General features: G+C 36.7%; 1 protein-coding gene across 1 annotated transcript in view; it reads left to right on the top strand.

Annotated features, from left to right (window-relative positions):
- Nucleotides 1-15875, top strand: part of fat3b (FAT atypical cadherin 3b) — a 74719-nt gene that overhangs the window by 20423 nt on the left and 38421 nt on the right. The window contains 7 exon segments of the mRNA XM_089016540.1: nt 1443-1641; nt 5694-5755; nt 8448-8762; nt 9557-9767; nt 11178-11249; nt 13689-13825; nt 14813-15088. Coding sequence (XP_088872666.1) covers nt 1443-1641; nt 5694-5755; nt 8448-8762; nt 9557-9767; nt 11178-11249; nt 13689-13825; nt 14813-15088 — 1272 coding nt within the window.

The following is a 15875-nucleotide window of genomic DNA, read 5'->3' as shown; positions in this document are numbered from 1 at the left end:
GGAGCACCGGCATGACGTCCAAATTTCAGCTTCCGAGATAACAACACCCTTTGAATTAGGTTACCTCGAGAATATTGCTTTTTTTTGACGGACTTATACGGCGACAGGCTGTACGTCTTTATCCCCAACTCGCCGTTATGATCTTCAGCGAGTAAGCAAATGTAAATTTCTCCACTGTGAGACTAATAAAGGCATATCCAATTTTTCCAAATCCGCACCACATTTGATTGTTCCGCCTCAGTATCCAGTAAAAAAAAAAAAAAAAAAAAAACATGAAAGACTTTACGGAATGGCAACCTCGTTGTTGTTGTTGTTGTGCCTTCCGGGATTGTGATTGGCCTCACATGCACGAATGTAAGCCCCCGAAACATAAAGTTTAATCAGACACAGGTGCTCCTCAATTACCCGCTGAAGCATCTCAGCGTCGCGTCGCTCGCGGCTCACCATCGTAACTATTCCGCGCACGTGCGCGCCAAAGGTAAGTGCACGTTGCGCGTTTGGGATGTGACAGATAGCAGACGAGAATATTGTGCCTGATTGAGAGACGAATGTACGGTGATACCTCGGTTTACGAACTTTTCGCTTTACGAACGTTACATTTATAAACATTTTACCTTGGCATACGAACTTTTTCGGGATACACGCGGAGCTGCCTCAATGAATGATGTGTCGTTCGAGAACGTGCCCGTTCATCTCACGACAAAATGGCAGCCGACTGTTTTTGTTCGCCCCCAGTCTTCGGTTAAAACCACGTGATTGGTCAAGAACGCAGCAGTGAAGGGGTGGTGGGTTAAACATTAAAGAGACAGGCAGACGACATTGATAGAGTTTCAACTTTGATACTTGAGAGGCAGGGTGTAGACTGCAAGGTTAAAATATCCAATCAATCAGGCTCCACAAATAACCCGCACAAGCCATCTCTACACTTGATGCAAAAAGCTATCAAACAGAACACAATTGATGAGGAACTAGGTAAAATTATCGCAGCGAAAGCACCTACAAGGGATCATTCCTCAAGATGGTGAAAGAAGGAGGCTACGTTCCTCATCAAGTGTTTAATGCTGAGGACACCGGCCACTCCATTCCATCAAGCCATCAACGACCATCACAAAGGTAAATAAAACAACTTTATTATACAATACAGTTTATTTCTTTAGTTATAATACCATAGCATATTTATTATACATAAAAGAAGGTATATTTTTGTAGTTTTAAGGCTTATTTAGTAGAAAATTATGTTTTATGGGGACCTGGGAACGGATTATTCTCATTTTAATGGTTTCCTATGGGAAATTAATTTTTGGGATACACACTTTTCACCTTACACACTCTGTCTGGGAACCATTTAAGTTCGTAAGCCAAGGTATCACTGTACTGGATATGAATAAAATCCAGATTTCATAACCATAAAAGAAATCTGATCATATTTCTGCTGCCATCAGGTGGAAGACGTGAACGACAACGCGCCGCTCACCTCGGACCCCATCTACCACCCGTCGGTGTTGGAAAACTCGCCCAGGGACGTTTCGGTGATCCGCATCCAAGCGCAGGACCCCGACCTGACCGCCACGCCCAGTCGCCTTAGCTACCGCATCACCGCCGGCAACCCGCAGAATTTCTTCTATATCAACCCTAAAACAGGTCAAGGAAGTCATTTATATATAGCATATCCCCTCCGCATCCAAAAAAGTGATGGATGGACAGTGAATCTGGTTCACTCGAAATAAAGTTCTGCAGTTCTAGTAGGCTTTTCAGACTATAATTAATTCAACTACAGTATTTCGGTAAATGAAATCTCAATAAATGAAAATAAGAAATGTAATTAAACGGTCCATCTTAGCATAAAATTGTATATGATTATGATTATTAGTACAATATTATTATTATTATTATTATTATTATTAATAATAACAGTAATAATGATAATAATAATTGTCGTTGTTGTCATCATGATGATGATGATTATTATTATGATTATTATTATTGATAATGGTGATAATAATCCCGATGATAAAAATAATAGTCATAATATCAATTATTATTATTATCATTGTTTCATTGGATTATTATTATTATTATTATTATTATTATTATTATTACTATTATTATTATATAGATTATTATATAGATTATATTTATTATTATTATTGCTATATTTATTTTTATAGTAACAATAATAATTGTAATATTCAATTCAATTGGCAATAATAATTAATAATGATGATGATAATCATGATGATAACAGTAATAGTATCAATTATTATGATCATTATTGTTTTATTGTGTAATTTTCTTATTATTGTGGTCGTAATGATAATAATCATCATCTTCAATTCAATCATATTCAAATGCAATAGCAATAATTATAATTAATAATAATGATAATAATCATGATGATAATCATAATAGTAATAATATCAAATATTATGATCAGTGTTGTTTTATTATTATTATTTTATTCTTATTGTAACAACAACAATAATAATCATCATATTCAATTCAATCATATTGAAATACAATAGCGATAATAATAAAGATAATCATCATGATAATCATCATGATAATGATAATCATCATGATAATAACAATAGTAATAATATCACTTATTATTATCATTATTGCTTTCTTGTATTATTTTATTATGATTGTGTTACTAACAATAATAATTACAGTAAAGTCTCGTTATATCGATATTCAAGGGAGTCCGAAAAAATATCGATATAACCGGGACTATCGATATATCCGACCCTGTTTGCATGTAATTTTCTTCGTGCGTGCATAGAAATAGTATCGATATAACCGGGACTATCGATATATCCGATATCGATATAACGAGACTTTACTGTATCATATTTAATTCAATCATGTTCAAATACAATAGCAATGATGATAATAATAATAATAATAATAATAATAATAATAATAATAATAATAATAAAATAATAATGATAGTAATTGGTATGATCATTATTGCTTTATTGTGTAATTTTCTTATTTCTTATTATTGTGGTAGTAATGATAATAATCATCATCTTCAATTCAATCATATTCAAATACAATAGCAGTAATAATAATTAATAATAATGATAATAATCATGATGATAATCATAATAGTAATAATAATAATAATACCAATTACTATCATTATTATTTTATTATTATTATTATTATTATTATTATTATTATTATTATTGTTATTAGTGGTAGTAGTAGTCGTAGTAGTAATAGTATTTTTATTATTAATACTGCTATTGTATTTGAGGACAGCTTCCACTATTTAAAGTGTAAAAAGAAGCTAACATTTACCACCGAGGCTGCACTTTATCCGCCATCCACGCCCGCCTCTGTTCTTTTTCTTGTTGCCATTATCTATCCTCATTCACGTTTGTATTGACGACCACGTCCCTCCTTTAAACGGACTTTTACACCCCCCCCCCCCCCCCCCCCCCCCCCCAAACCGTCTATCCTTATAAAGCGGCGGTTTGATATGATAGCCGTGTTATCACAACACGACGGGACTTTTGTGTGTCTGTCGGGAGTCCTGCAACTTTTTCCCTGGCCCTTTGCCCAACTGATTGATGCGTCCTGTTCCACCCTGACACTTTGATTTGTTTCTCTATGTGAGTGTGTGTGTGTGTGTGTGTGTGTTTGTGCCAAACACAACACAAAATTGAAGCACTGTTCCCTGCTTTAGGAGCACTGCCAAAACCCCCCTCACCCCACCACCTCCCCCGAAACCACTTAACCCCCCTCACCTCTTCCCACAGCGTCCCCACCCTCCCGACCCTTCCACTCATCCTCCTCCTGGTTTTTTTTTTTTTTTTTTGCTCGGCAGGGGGGGTAGCAAACACAAGAGATGAGTGTTGAGATAAAGTGCAAGACATAGGAAGACGCTTGCACATTTATCTTCTTTGTTTTTTATTTTGGGTGAGCAGCGGCAGCCACACGCACCAGCGTTCACTCAACCCGGAATAACTCATAGATAGAAAGCGAGACAGCTAGCTAGCTAGATAGACAGACAGCTAATAGGTAGAGAGATAGATAGCCAGCTAATAGACAGACAGATAGATAGCCAGCCAGACAGCTAATAGATAGCTAGCTAGATAGCCAGACAGACAGCTAATAGCTAGCTAGATAGCCAGCCAGACAGACAGACAGCTAATAGATAGCTAGCTAGATAGCCATCCAGACAGACAGCTAATAGATAGCTAGCTAGATAGCCAGCCAAACAGCTACTAGATAGCTATCTAGATAGCCATCCAGACAGACTGCTAATAGATAGATAGCTCGATAGCCACCGAGACAGACAACAGATAGCTAATAGCTAGATAGATAGCCATCCAGACAGACAGACAACAGATAGCTAATCGATAATAAATTGCAGATAGATAGCAAATAGCTAGCTAGCTATTTGAATGAATCTTGTTACTCACTTTGACCATTTGACCACTCACTTTAACCATATTGACCATTCTCGGTGGAATTGATCACAACTGATTAGTTATACAATATGCAATTATGATATTTATGAATGACAAAAAAAAAGATCATTTGCATGTGTATGATGTCATTTGCATGCTAGCTGCGCGTCTGTTTTTTTCCTCATTGCTTTGCTACGGTGTCAGCTAATCCTCTCAAGGTCAGGCTTCCGCGATTGAAACGGGGGCACGTTCCACCTCATCACACACCCGCACTTCGTCGTGCTCACGTACGCACTTCAAACGCTAAATGAATCGCCGTTCATTATAGCGCCGTGTTATTTAGCTCGCGCGTATTTAATGATGGGCATTTTTTTTATTTTTTAATGCATATTCATTCACACAAAGACACTGCGAAATATGCCTGAAAGTGAAGCCGGAGGGGTCAATGTAAGACAAACTTGATTAGATTTCAGAGACGGATTAGGATGTAAATCTTATATTTGCGTATGTCACACCCCCGCCATGCTAATTCGCTAATGACTCACTCTACCGTTATTTGACACGTTTCATGTGTGATTATTTTTCATATTTTGTCTGTTAGGTTAGAATATTGCTAATATTAGCTAAGCTAATATTAGCGTTAACAGTTACATTTAAAGGACAACCGACATCACTTTTTGGTTTCCTAACTGACATCAGAAAAAAGTTTTATAGCATCTAAAATACACAAAACACGCAGGCTGAGATTTTTAGTCAAATGCGAAACACCAATAAAAGTGACTTAAAGTGTAAAAAAAAAATAGCTGCTAATTGGGCATTTTCACAAAGTAAAGTCCCCAGTTCGTGACGTCCAGTGATGAATATCATTCAAATAGTTCCAAAGAGGAAAGCATACACGTTTGCAATCGATTAAAGAATTTATTCCGTGCCATTTTGAGGCAACATTGGGGGGGAAATGTATCACCAAAAAAGAGGCGGAAAATGGCCACCAAGCTCCGTGTGAGGAATCAATCAACCCGTTTCCACAGGCTGATTAATTCCTTACATGGAGCTTTGTCGCCTTTTTTGGTGCTGCACAAAGTTTTCAGACCAGCCAAGTACAGCCAAATGCATTGACGTGATGGAAGCTATGGATGCTACAATGTGTCCTTTTTTTCGGTCAGGGGCGTTCCAAAGCAATATTTCTACTGATTAAACTGACTATTTTAATGCTTTATCTTGAGCAATATTTAATATGGCTAAATAAATGTACTTATGTCCTTGTGCCGCCAGGCTTGATCACCACGACGGCAAGGAAGCTGGACCGCGAGCAGCAGTCGGAACACTTCCTGGAGGTACAGTGGGGGGGGGGGGCTCTGAGGTCGAATGGTTTGTTTATCTTTAGCCGCCACCTGTCACGGCGCTAGCACCGAACACCGGTTGGAAGATGGAGCCAGACACCCGGCCCCTCGAGACCCCCTTAGACGCTGATGAATGCCTCCGGTTTGAGGATTTCTTAAATGTAATCGTTCATCATTGGTTATCTCCTTGGCTCGGGTTGCAGAGGACTTTTTTTTTTTTTCGTAGTTGTGTGTGTAAAAGTGTGTGGTTGTTAGATAAGTGTAGACACTGGGCATCCGGATAACATGGTGATTAGCATTTGCGCTAACCGCGCCGCATGCAGATGAAGCGGATAATCGCAACGTCTCCGTTTTACTGGCAAAACTTTGTCCCTGCTGAGACTTTGCACGCAACTTATTAACTGCCGCTATAAAATGAAATAACCCAACCTCCCCTCGCCGTCGCCCGCCTCGCCCGCCCAGGGGTGACCCCTATCAAGATGTTTATCCCTCAGCCTCGGCGTATGTTGAAAGGACACTTGGGGGGGGAAAGACAATAAAATGCGATTCATTTTGCTAGGCGATTCAATTGGATCCAATAGAGGAAGGGGGAACAATAATTCTGCCTTTGCAACCACGATTTTATGTCCGTCATACAGCAAGGAATATTTTTCAAAAATCCAAAACAAGTAAATAAAATAAATAAATAAATACTGTACAGAAAAAAAGAAAAACAAATACATAAATATATAAATACATACATAAGGACATAAATAAATATATAAATAGAAAAATGGGTACATGGATAAATACAAAAATAAACTGATCAATAAATAAATACATAAATACACAAATAAGTAAAAATATAAATAAATACATCAAAATAAATAAAAATAAATACGTCAATAAATACATTAATAAATAGAAAAATGGATGAATAAATAAACAAACCGATAAACCGTTAAATAGATACTTAAATAAATAAATTGATAAACTTCTAAATAAATAAATACACAAATACATACATAAATAAATACATAAATAAATAGAAAAATAGATACATGTTTACAATGACAAATAAATAAATTGATGAACTGCTAAATAAATAAATTAATACAAAAATAAATAAATACAAACAAAAAAATACACACACAAACAAATAAATAAATAAATAGACAAAATAAAATAAAAAATACATTCATATATAAATAAATACATAAATACACAAATAAATAAACATAAATAAATACATCAATAAATAAAAATAAATATAAACATAAATACATGAATGCATAATACATGAATAAATACATGAATAAATAGAAAAATAGAAAATGTATAAATAAACAAATTGATAAACCGTTAATTAGATACATAAATAAATAAATAAATAAATAAATAAATGGATAAATTGCTAAATAAATAAATACACACATACATAAATAAACAAGTAAATACATAAATAAACGGAAAAATCAATACATGGTTACATGGAGAAATAAATAGATTGATAAACTGCCAAATAAATAAATTGATACAAACATAAATAAATACACACACAAATGAATAAATTGCAAAATAAATACATACATAAACACATAGATAAATAAGTAAATGCATAGATAAATAGACAAAAATAATTACATAAATACATAAATAAATACAGAAACTAACAAAAAATAAATAAGAAGAATTAACAAATATGTATATAGTAAATAAATAAATAACTAAATACATAAATAAATACACACACAAATGAATAAATTGCAAAATAAATACATACATAAACACATAAATAAATAAGTAAATGCATAGATAAATAGACAAAAAAAATTAAAAATTACATAAATACATAAATAAATACAGAAACTAACAAAAAATAAATAAGAAGAATTAACAAATATGTATATAGAATTAACAAATATGTATATAGTAAATAAATAAATAAATAAATACACACACAAATGAAGAAATTGCTAAATAAATACATACATAAACACATGAATAAATAAGTACATGCATAGATAAATAGACAAAAAAACATAAATACATAAATAAATAAAGAAACTAACAAAAAAGAAATAAGAAGAATTAACAAATATGTATATAGAATTAACAAATATGTATACAGTAAAGAAATAAATATATTAATAAAAACAAATAAATCCATAAATAAAAATATAAATACATACATAAATAAATACATACATAAATACATAAATAAATGCATAAATAAATAACATGACCGTGAAAATACAGGAAGGCTGCCATTTTATTTTGAAACCAACACACTATATTTAGCTTATTTTGGTAGAGGTTATTCAAAGGACAACTTAATCCTCAAAACTTTGACTTCCTTCAAACTCCTACGCGCTGACTCAAAAGCGAACGGAAATAGACAATCGGAAACGGCCTCTTTCTCTCTCTCTCTCTCTCTCTATCTATCTAAGAGCCGCAAGCGTCGGTGTGTGCGCGACTTTGCCCGGCAGAAAGGATAATTAAGAGTCCGGTCAGCAGTCGGGCAGCTCACACAAGCGATGTGATCCAATCGATGTTATGATGAGACCTTTGCCTCCGCCGGCACGCCTGGCTAACACAAAAGAGATTTCCCATGAGCTCCACTCCTCATCGCCGCCGACGTGCGTCCGCTCGACCAAATATTCCACGCGTGCGTGCGTGCATTCACCCAACCGTGTCGGTTTCCTAGGTAACGGTCATCGACGGGCCGGTGACGACCCGCCAATCCACCGTATGGGTCATGGTCCACGTGGAGGACGAGAACGACAACCCGCCCGTCTTCCCCGAGGTCACCTACCGCATCCGGTTGCCGGAGCGCGACCGCAATCGGCGCGGCGAGCCCGTCTACCGGGTTTTCGCGCACGATCGCGACCTGGGCGCTAACGCTAACGTCAGCTATAGCATCGTGGATGGAAACCAGGACGAGACTTTCGGCGTGGATCCGCGAACCGCCATGGTGGTGTCCAAGAAGGCGGTGGCGGCCGGCGCTAACCACGTCCTCACGGTCCGGAAGGGGGAGGGGCGTCTACCAAATACAATGATACCTCGGCTTACGAACGCTTTAGCTAATGAACTTTTCGCCTTACGAACGCTGTACAAACTATTTTTCAGGAAACACACGGAGCGCCACAATGAGTGATGTGTCGTATGTGATTGGTCCGTAGTGGAGGGAGGAGGGGTTACGGAAACACAGAGATGCACATAAAAAATAGATAGGCAGACGACAGGGAGAGAGTGAGGAAATGGATAGAAAACAGTGAAATTTGGACTCGTTTCAACTTTATTGAGAGTTCATAGGCAGAGTGTAGACTGCAAGGTTAAAATATCCCATCAATCAGGCTCCACAAATAACCCGCACTAGCTATCTGTACAATTTGAAGAGAACATACAAGCAAGGGAACCAGCTATTTATGAACTTTCTAGTGTGTCTGCCTGCATCTGTTGCTTTCTTATACAGTAGTTTATTTCTTTAATTACAATATCATAGAACATTACATATGCATATTAGCATATTTGACAATAAAGCTGACTTTGACTTTGACTTTGACAATTATTATACATAAAATAAGGTATATTGTGTTTCGTTTTGAGGCTTATTCAGTTGAAAATTATGTTTTATGGGGACCTGGGAACGGATTATTCTCATTTTAATGGTTTCCAATGGGAAATTAATGTTTGGAATACACACTTTTTGCCTTACGCTTTCTGGTAACCAACTAAGTTCGTGAGCCAAGGTATCACTGTATTTTCCTTAAAATGTTCAAAATGCTAATCAAACACCATCATTTCCTGTCTCAGATCAAAGCGGAAGATGGCGGCGACCCGCCATTGTGGTCCACGGTCAAACTTCACGTGGAATGGATCGCCCGGCCGCTGCCCTCGCCGCTGCCCCTGCTGTTCACCCGGCGCTACTACAACTTCTCCGTACCCGAGACGGCCGCCGTGGCTCAACCCGTGGGAGTGGTCGCCGTGGGTCAATCCGACACCCCCGTCTGGTTCAACATCATGGGTGAGCCCGCCTGGATGAGTCCATGATGGAAATCGGGTCAACGTCAATAAAGCTTTTTTGTGCGGACAAACGCCGCATGCTAATTATTCTTTCTTTCTATATTTCTGTGCGGTGACAACATGTAATTGATTTTGATGACCTTTCACAGCGCCGGTTGTTCTCTAGCGCTACAGTTGTTGTTCATGAGTGATCAACGCCGACGCGTTCATTAAAAATAAAGTGATGAATGCTCGTCTGGCGCGCGGGAAACATTATTGGAATCGTCGTTAGCATCTTTCATACTTGGGCGGACGCAATTATTCACCGTTGCTGGCTACCTCGCCAGCTATCTATTTGCTATCTATTAGCTGTCAAGTCTGTGTCTTTGTGTTGTCATATTACTGTATTTGTTATTTAGTTTTTTGTTGTTGTTGTTTTTTTTTTTTAACTTCAAGATGGCGATTCCAACAGCTCCTGTATTTTGTTTTTCTACTTCTTTCTTTCCTTTCTTCTTCCTTTCATAACTTTGCTGCTGTGTTACTTCCGGGTAGAGTGAACGCTGGCGCGAATGGCTGCCGCTGCTCACCCACACAAAAAAGGTTCTTATCCCATGAATATGAAGGTGTCCTTGAGAGTTTTGAAAGGCGCTTAGAAATAAAATGAATTATTATAATAATAATAATAATAATTATTATTATTATTATTATTATTATTATTATTATTATTATTATTATTATTATTTATTATTATTGTTATTATTATTATTATTTGTCATTTATCATTTCTACTTCTTCTTCTTCTTCTTCTTATTATTATTATTATTATTATTATTATTTACTGTTATTATTATTTATTATTTATAATAATATTATTATGTATTAGTATTCGTATTATTTATTATTTATTATTTAGTATTTAGTATTTAGTATTCCTTATTTGTTATTTATTATTTATTATTTATTATTAATTGGTATTATTATTATTATTTGTCATTTATCATTTATTCTTCTTCTTCTTATTATTATTATTATTTACTGTTATTATTATTTATTTTTTAATTATTATTATTATTATTATTATTATTATTATTGTTGTTGTTTGCATACAACAATTTAAAATTTTGATTCGAAGCATTTAGAGAAGCATCATGGAATTTCACAAGTTTGATTTGCTTTCGCAGGCCGAATAAAATGAGCTGGCGGCCCCGATTTGGCCCCCGGGCCTTCACTTTGACACTAAACTAAAGATATTACAGGATAATGTAAACGGTCGCTTTGGGTGCCGAATTCAACAACCAAATGGGATGTATTTGACCGTGCATTTTTCAGCAGTTACGTTCTTCCAACTTTGCCAACAATATTCTTCGCGAATCGATGTTTCGGTCCGTTCGTTTGCTTTTTATTTTTAATTGGTGTTGGTTTCCCCCAACAGGAGGACGCGTGGCCAGAGAAATGTTCTACATTCCGCAGAACGCTTGTGGGAGGAACTGCTCACTCGACACAGGTAAGCCGAAAAGCAAATCACACACTTGTATTGGTATTATACGTGGTATTTAGTACGAGTAGTATTTAGTCCAGTGTACGTAGGATATAGTAGTAGTAGTATTTAGTCGAGTGTACGTACACATTATGCTTCTGAATGTACATATTCCCCATATATTTTCTCCAGATATAACACAACAAACATTTTGATCAATAATAAACAAAAAGGTGTCCAATCCAGTGCCAGGGTTTTTGTCATTTTTTACTCAAAATACAGGACCCACAGAATATTCTGTTTTCGGTCCTGGCTATCTAGCTACCTATCTATTTGCTATCTATTAGCTAGCTATCTGGCTATCTATCTAGCTATATATTTGCTATCTATAAAATATCTATAAGCTCGCGAGTTAGCTGTCTATTACTTATCTATTAGCTAGCTATCTGGTTATCTAACTAGCTATATATTTGCTATCTATAAAATATCTATAAGCTAGCTAGATAGCTATCTATTAGTTATTTATTAGCCAGCTAATTCATCAGAAAAAAAAGATAATTCTTAAGTTATATATTTATTAGCTATCCATTAGCTATCTGGCTAGCTGTCTGGCTCTAATCTGTCTAGCTGGCTAGCTATTGGCTAGCTGGCTATCTATTCGCTATTTATTTGCTAACCATTAGCTAGCTAGCTACCTTTCTATCATTTTGAGTAACTTCCGGGTTGAGTGAACGCTGGCGCGTATGGCCGCCGCTGCTCACCCAAAGAAAAACTTATCCTGTGATATTATTATATGGGTCGTAGTTATAAATATTGGGACATATTGGTTTATATAGCGCTTTAACAGCAGCTGAAGCTATAATAAAGCACTAACATGGGGAAAAAAAACATGCCAGAGGTCTGACCAGCGCTTTATCAGCATCCAAGCAAGAAAAAACAAAACGCGAACGAATTCATAAATGGCGCTCTACGTCATATTTCCAATTCCCGAATACATTTGTGAATGGCAATGAATGAGTCAAGTACAGGAAAAACAATGTGGCTAAAGGTTAGCTCGTTAGCGCCAAATAGCCATTTTGAATGTAAAATATCATTATCACGATAATAATCATTGTAGAAATGAGACAATATTTGTTTAAAAAATAGGACAAAGTTCAGCACGGCAGCCTGCTCTTCGCCGACGGCGGTTATGAATTGATCTCTGACAGCGTGTGAATGCATTAGCGCCGCCGCTACCAGGAGCTTATGACACAATACCCGTATACTATATTGCCAATCAAAATACGGGAAACAATATCTATAAGCTAGCTAGTTAGCTATCTATTAGTTGTCTATTAGCTAGCTATCTGGCTATCTAACTAGCTATATATTTACTATCTATAAAATATCTATAAGCTAGCTAGATAGCTATCTATTAGTTATTTATTAGCTAGCTAATTCATCAGAAGAAGAGATAATTCTTAAGTTATATATCTATTAACTATTTATTACCTATCCATTAGCTATCTGGCTAGCTGTCTGGCTCTAATCTGTCTAGCTGGCTAGCTATTGGCTATCTGGCTATCTATTCGCTATTTATTTGCTAACCATTAGCTAGCTAGCTAGCTTTCTATCATTTTGAGTAACTTCTGGGTTGAGTGAAAGCTGGCGCCTATGGCTGCCGCTGCTCACCCAAAGGAAAACTCCGGCTTATATATATATATATATATATATATATGTTTTTTTTTTCTTCTTTTTCTTTCCGCAAAGTGAACCAAAATGAATCCCAAGCCACGGAGTTCACATTCCAATTATTCTTAGAACCGCTCCACAACGTTTTACCAACTTCGTGAGCTCCTCATCACACCCCGAGACGGTTGCGCTTGTGCCGAGTCATCCCAGCTTCGTTTCTGCCAGTTGCCTCACATTTGTGCCTTTCAAGCCTTTTTTTTGTCATCACTTTTGAACATGCAATCTCATTTTTTTAGGGTAATACTGCTGAACCCTGAGCGTAATATCGACTATCTATTTCCTGAAAGGGGCCTGTGGGGGTGGAGTCATCACCACCCCCCCACCACACCCCCTTAAAAAAAAAAAAGCCAATCCCCGCAATGGGAATCAGTATTCATGTGATTGCGCAAAACGCCGTAGCAGCCCTCAGATATGTTCAGGGATGAGAGCAGAGGGGTGATGGCGTTGAATAGCTAAAGCGTATCCCCCCTTTTACCCCCTTTATCCCCCCTTTCCCACCCCCTTATGTGACTCTAATCAAACATTAAGCCTATAAACTGTACACTGGCCCGAGCCGTGAGGTGAGCGATAACGGCAGATGCTAGCGAGAACGCTAACGGCTCGTTGTCGCGTTTCACTTCATTTTTACTGCGTTCGGCCCAGATGGCTGCAATAATTGCACGGCGAGGTCGAGATGCGAATGCTAATACGTGTGTGTGTGTGTGTGTGTGTGTGTGTGTGTGTGTGGGTGTGCAGGTAGCTTCGATATGCAATTTGACCTCCAAGTGGGCGTGGGCACCCTGGTTGTGGCCAGACCGCTGGACAGCGAAATGCAGGCCATTTATAACATGACGGTGCAGGTGACAGATGGCAACAGTGTTGCTACCACACAGGTACATGACGCCCTCCCCCCCCCTCTCACCCGACCCTCACCCGACCCTCACCCGACACCCCCCCTCGCCAACCCGATATACACATAAACACACATTGCACATTAATTTGTCATGATATTGAGCTATGAACATCTGATGAAGGAACGAAAAATTTAATTGGTGTGGAATGAAATTATTATTAGTAATATTATGGCTGAATTATGAGTGTTATTATTAATATTATGAGTGTTATCATTAGTATTAGTATTATTAGTATTAGTATTAGTATTAGTAGGACTAGTAGTAGTAGTCGTAGTAGTAGTACTATTAATAAGTATTATGTTATTATAATAATAAGTATTATTCTATAATATAAATAATAATAATTTGTATTTTGTAATAATAATAACTTATTATTTTACGATAATAATAATAATTATTATTATTATAATTATTAGTGTAATTTGGCTATTTTTACTATAATAGTTAATCATGTTAATTATTAGTATTATTATAATTAATGATTTTTTTTTTACATTATTATTCCTAGTAGTAGTAGTGTCCTTCTTCTTCTTCTTCTTATTATTATTATTATTATTATTATTATTATTATTTATATTATTATTGATATTAATGCTATCATTCTCATTATTATTGTTATTATTGATATTGATATTAATGCTATTATCATTATTATTATTTTTATTATTATTATCATTATTATTATTGATATTAATGCTATCATTCTCATTATTATTGTTATTATTGATAGTGATATTAATTATATTATTATTATTATTATTATTATTATTATTATTATTATTATTATTATTGCGTCTGTGTAAGCTCTCAGTCGTACAGGAGTGGTCCATCGATGAAAAGGTTTCTTCAGCCGTCATCTGTACTTCTTTGAAATTATTATTATTGAAATATTATTATTTTTGATTATTATTATGATGATTATTATGATTATTATTGATATTATGATATGTGTGTGTGTCATGTCAGGTGTTCATCCGAGTCCAGGACAGCAACGACAACCCTCCAGTGTTCTCTCAGCCGGCCTACGACGTCAGCGTTTCTGAGGACGTGGCGGCGGACACGGAACTGCTACGCCTGCGAGCGTCGGACATGGACGAACGCAGCCGTCTGAGTTTCTCCATCTACGGCAGCGTGGATCCGGCGAGCATGCGCTTGTTCCGGGTCAACCCGAGCACGGGGGCGCTTTACGCGGCAGACCGGCTGGATTACGAGGCCCGAACGCAGCACATCCTCACCGTCATGGTGAGCTCCGAGTACCATCGTCCGCATCGCCGATTCGATCCTGACGGTCATACTTTGTGGTACCGTGATACCTCGGTTTACGAAGCCCTTGGTTTACGAACTTTTCGGTTTACGAACGTTAAATTTATGAACATTTTACCTTTGCATACGAACTATTTTTCGGGATACACACGGAGCTGCCACAATGAGTGATGAGCCTGTTCTCCTAACGACAAAATGGGCAGCCCACTGTTTTGGTCCTCTATTCCCCTCCCCCAGTCGTCGGTTAGAGCCACGTGATTGGTCAAGAACGCAGCAGTGAGGGGAGGTGGTTTAAACATTAAAGAGACAGGCAGACGACAGAGAGAGAGAGTGACAAAATGGATAGAAAACAGTGACATTTAGACTCGTTTCAACTTTCATAGTTCAAAGGCAGAGTGTAGACTGCAAGGTTAAAATTCCCATCAATCAGGCTTCACAAATAACCCGCACTAGCCATCAGTTCAATTTGAAATGAAAAGACAAGCAAGGGAACCAGCTATGAATGAAGTTTCTAGTGTGTCTGCTTTCATGTGTTGCTGTTGCAATATCGCAACTTCCAAGATGTACAAGCCAGAGCTCCTTGAGACACTTTATGCAAAAAGCTATCAACAACCATTACAAAGGTAAATAATCCGACTTTATTATACTGTACATTTTATTTCTTTAATTACAACACAATAGCACATTTATTATACATAAAATAAGCTATATTTTGTGTAGTTCTAAGGCTTAAAATTTAAAAAAATTATGTTTTATGGGGATTTGG

Source organism: Hippocampus bargibanti, linkage group LG16 (assembly GCF_051943395.1).
Source record: "Hippocampus bargibanti isolate YZ-2025 linkage group LG16, ASM5194339v1, whole genome shotgun sequence".
In the NCBI taxonomy this organism is placed as follows: Eukaryota; Metazoa; Chordata; class Actinopteri; order Syngnathiformes; family Syngnathidae; genus Hippocampus; species Hippocampus bargibanti.
This window is presented reverse-complemented; position numbering and strand designations above follow the sequence as displayed.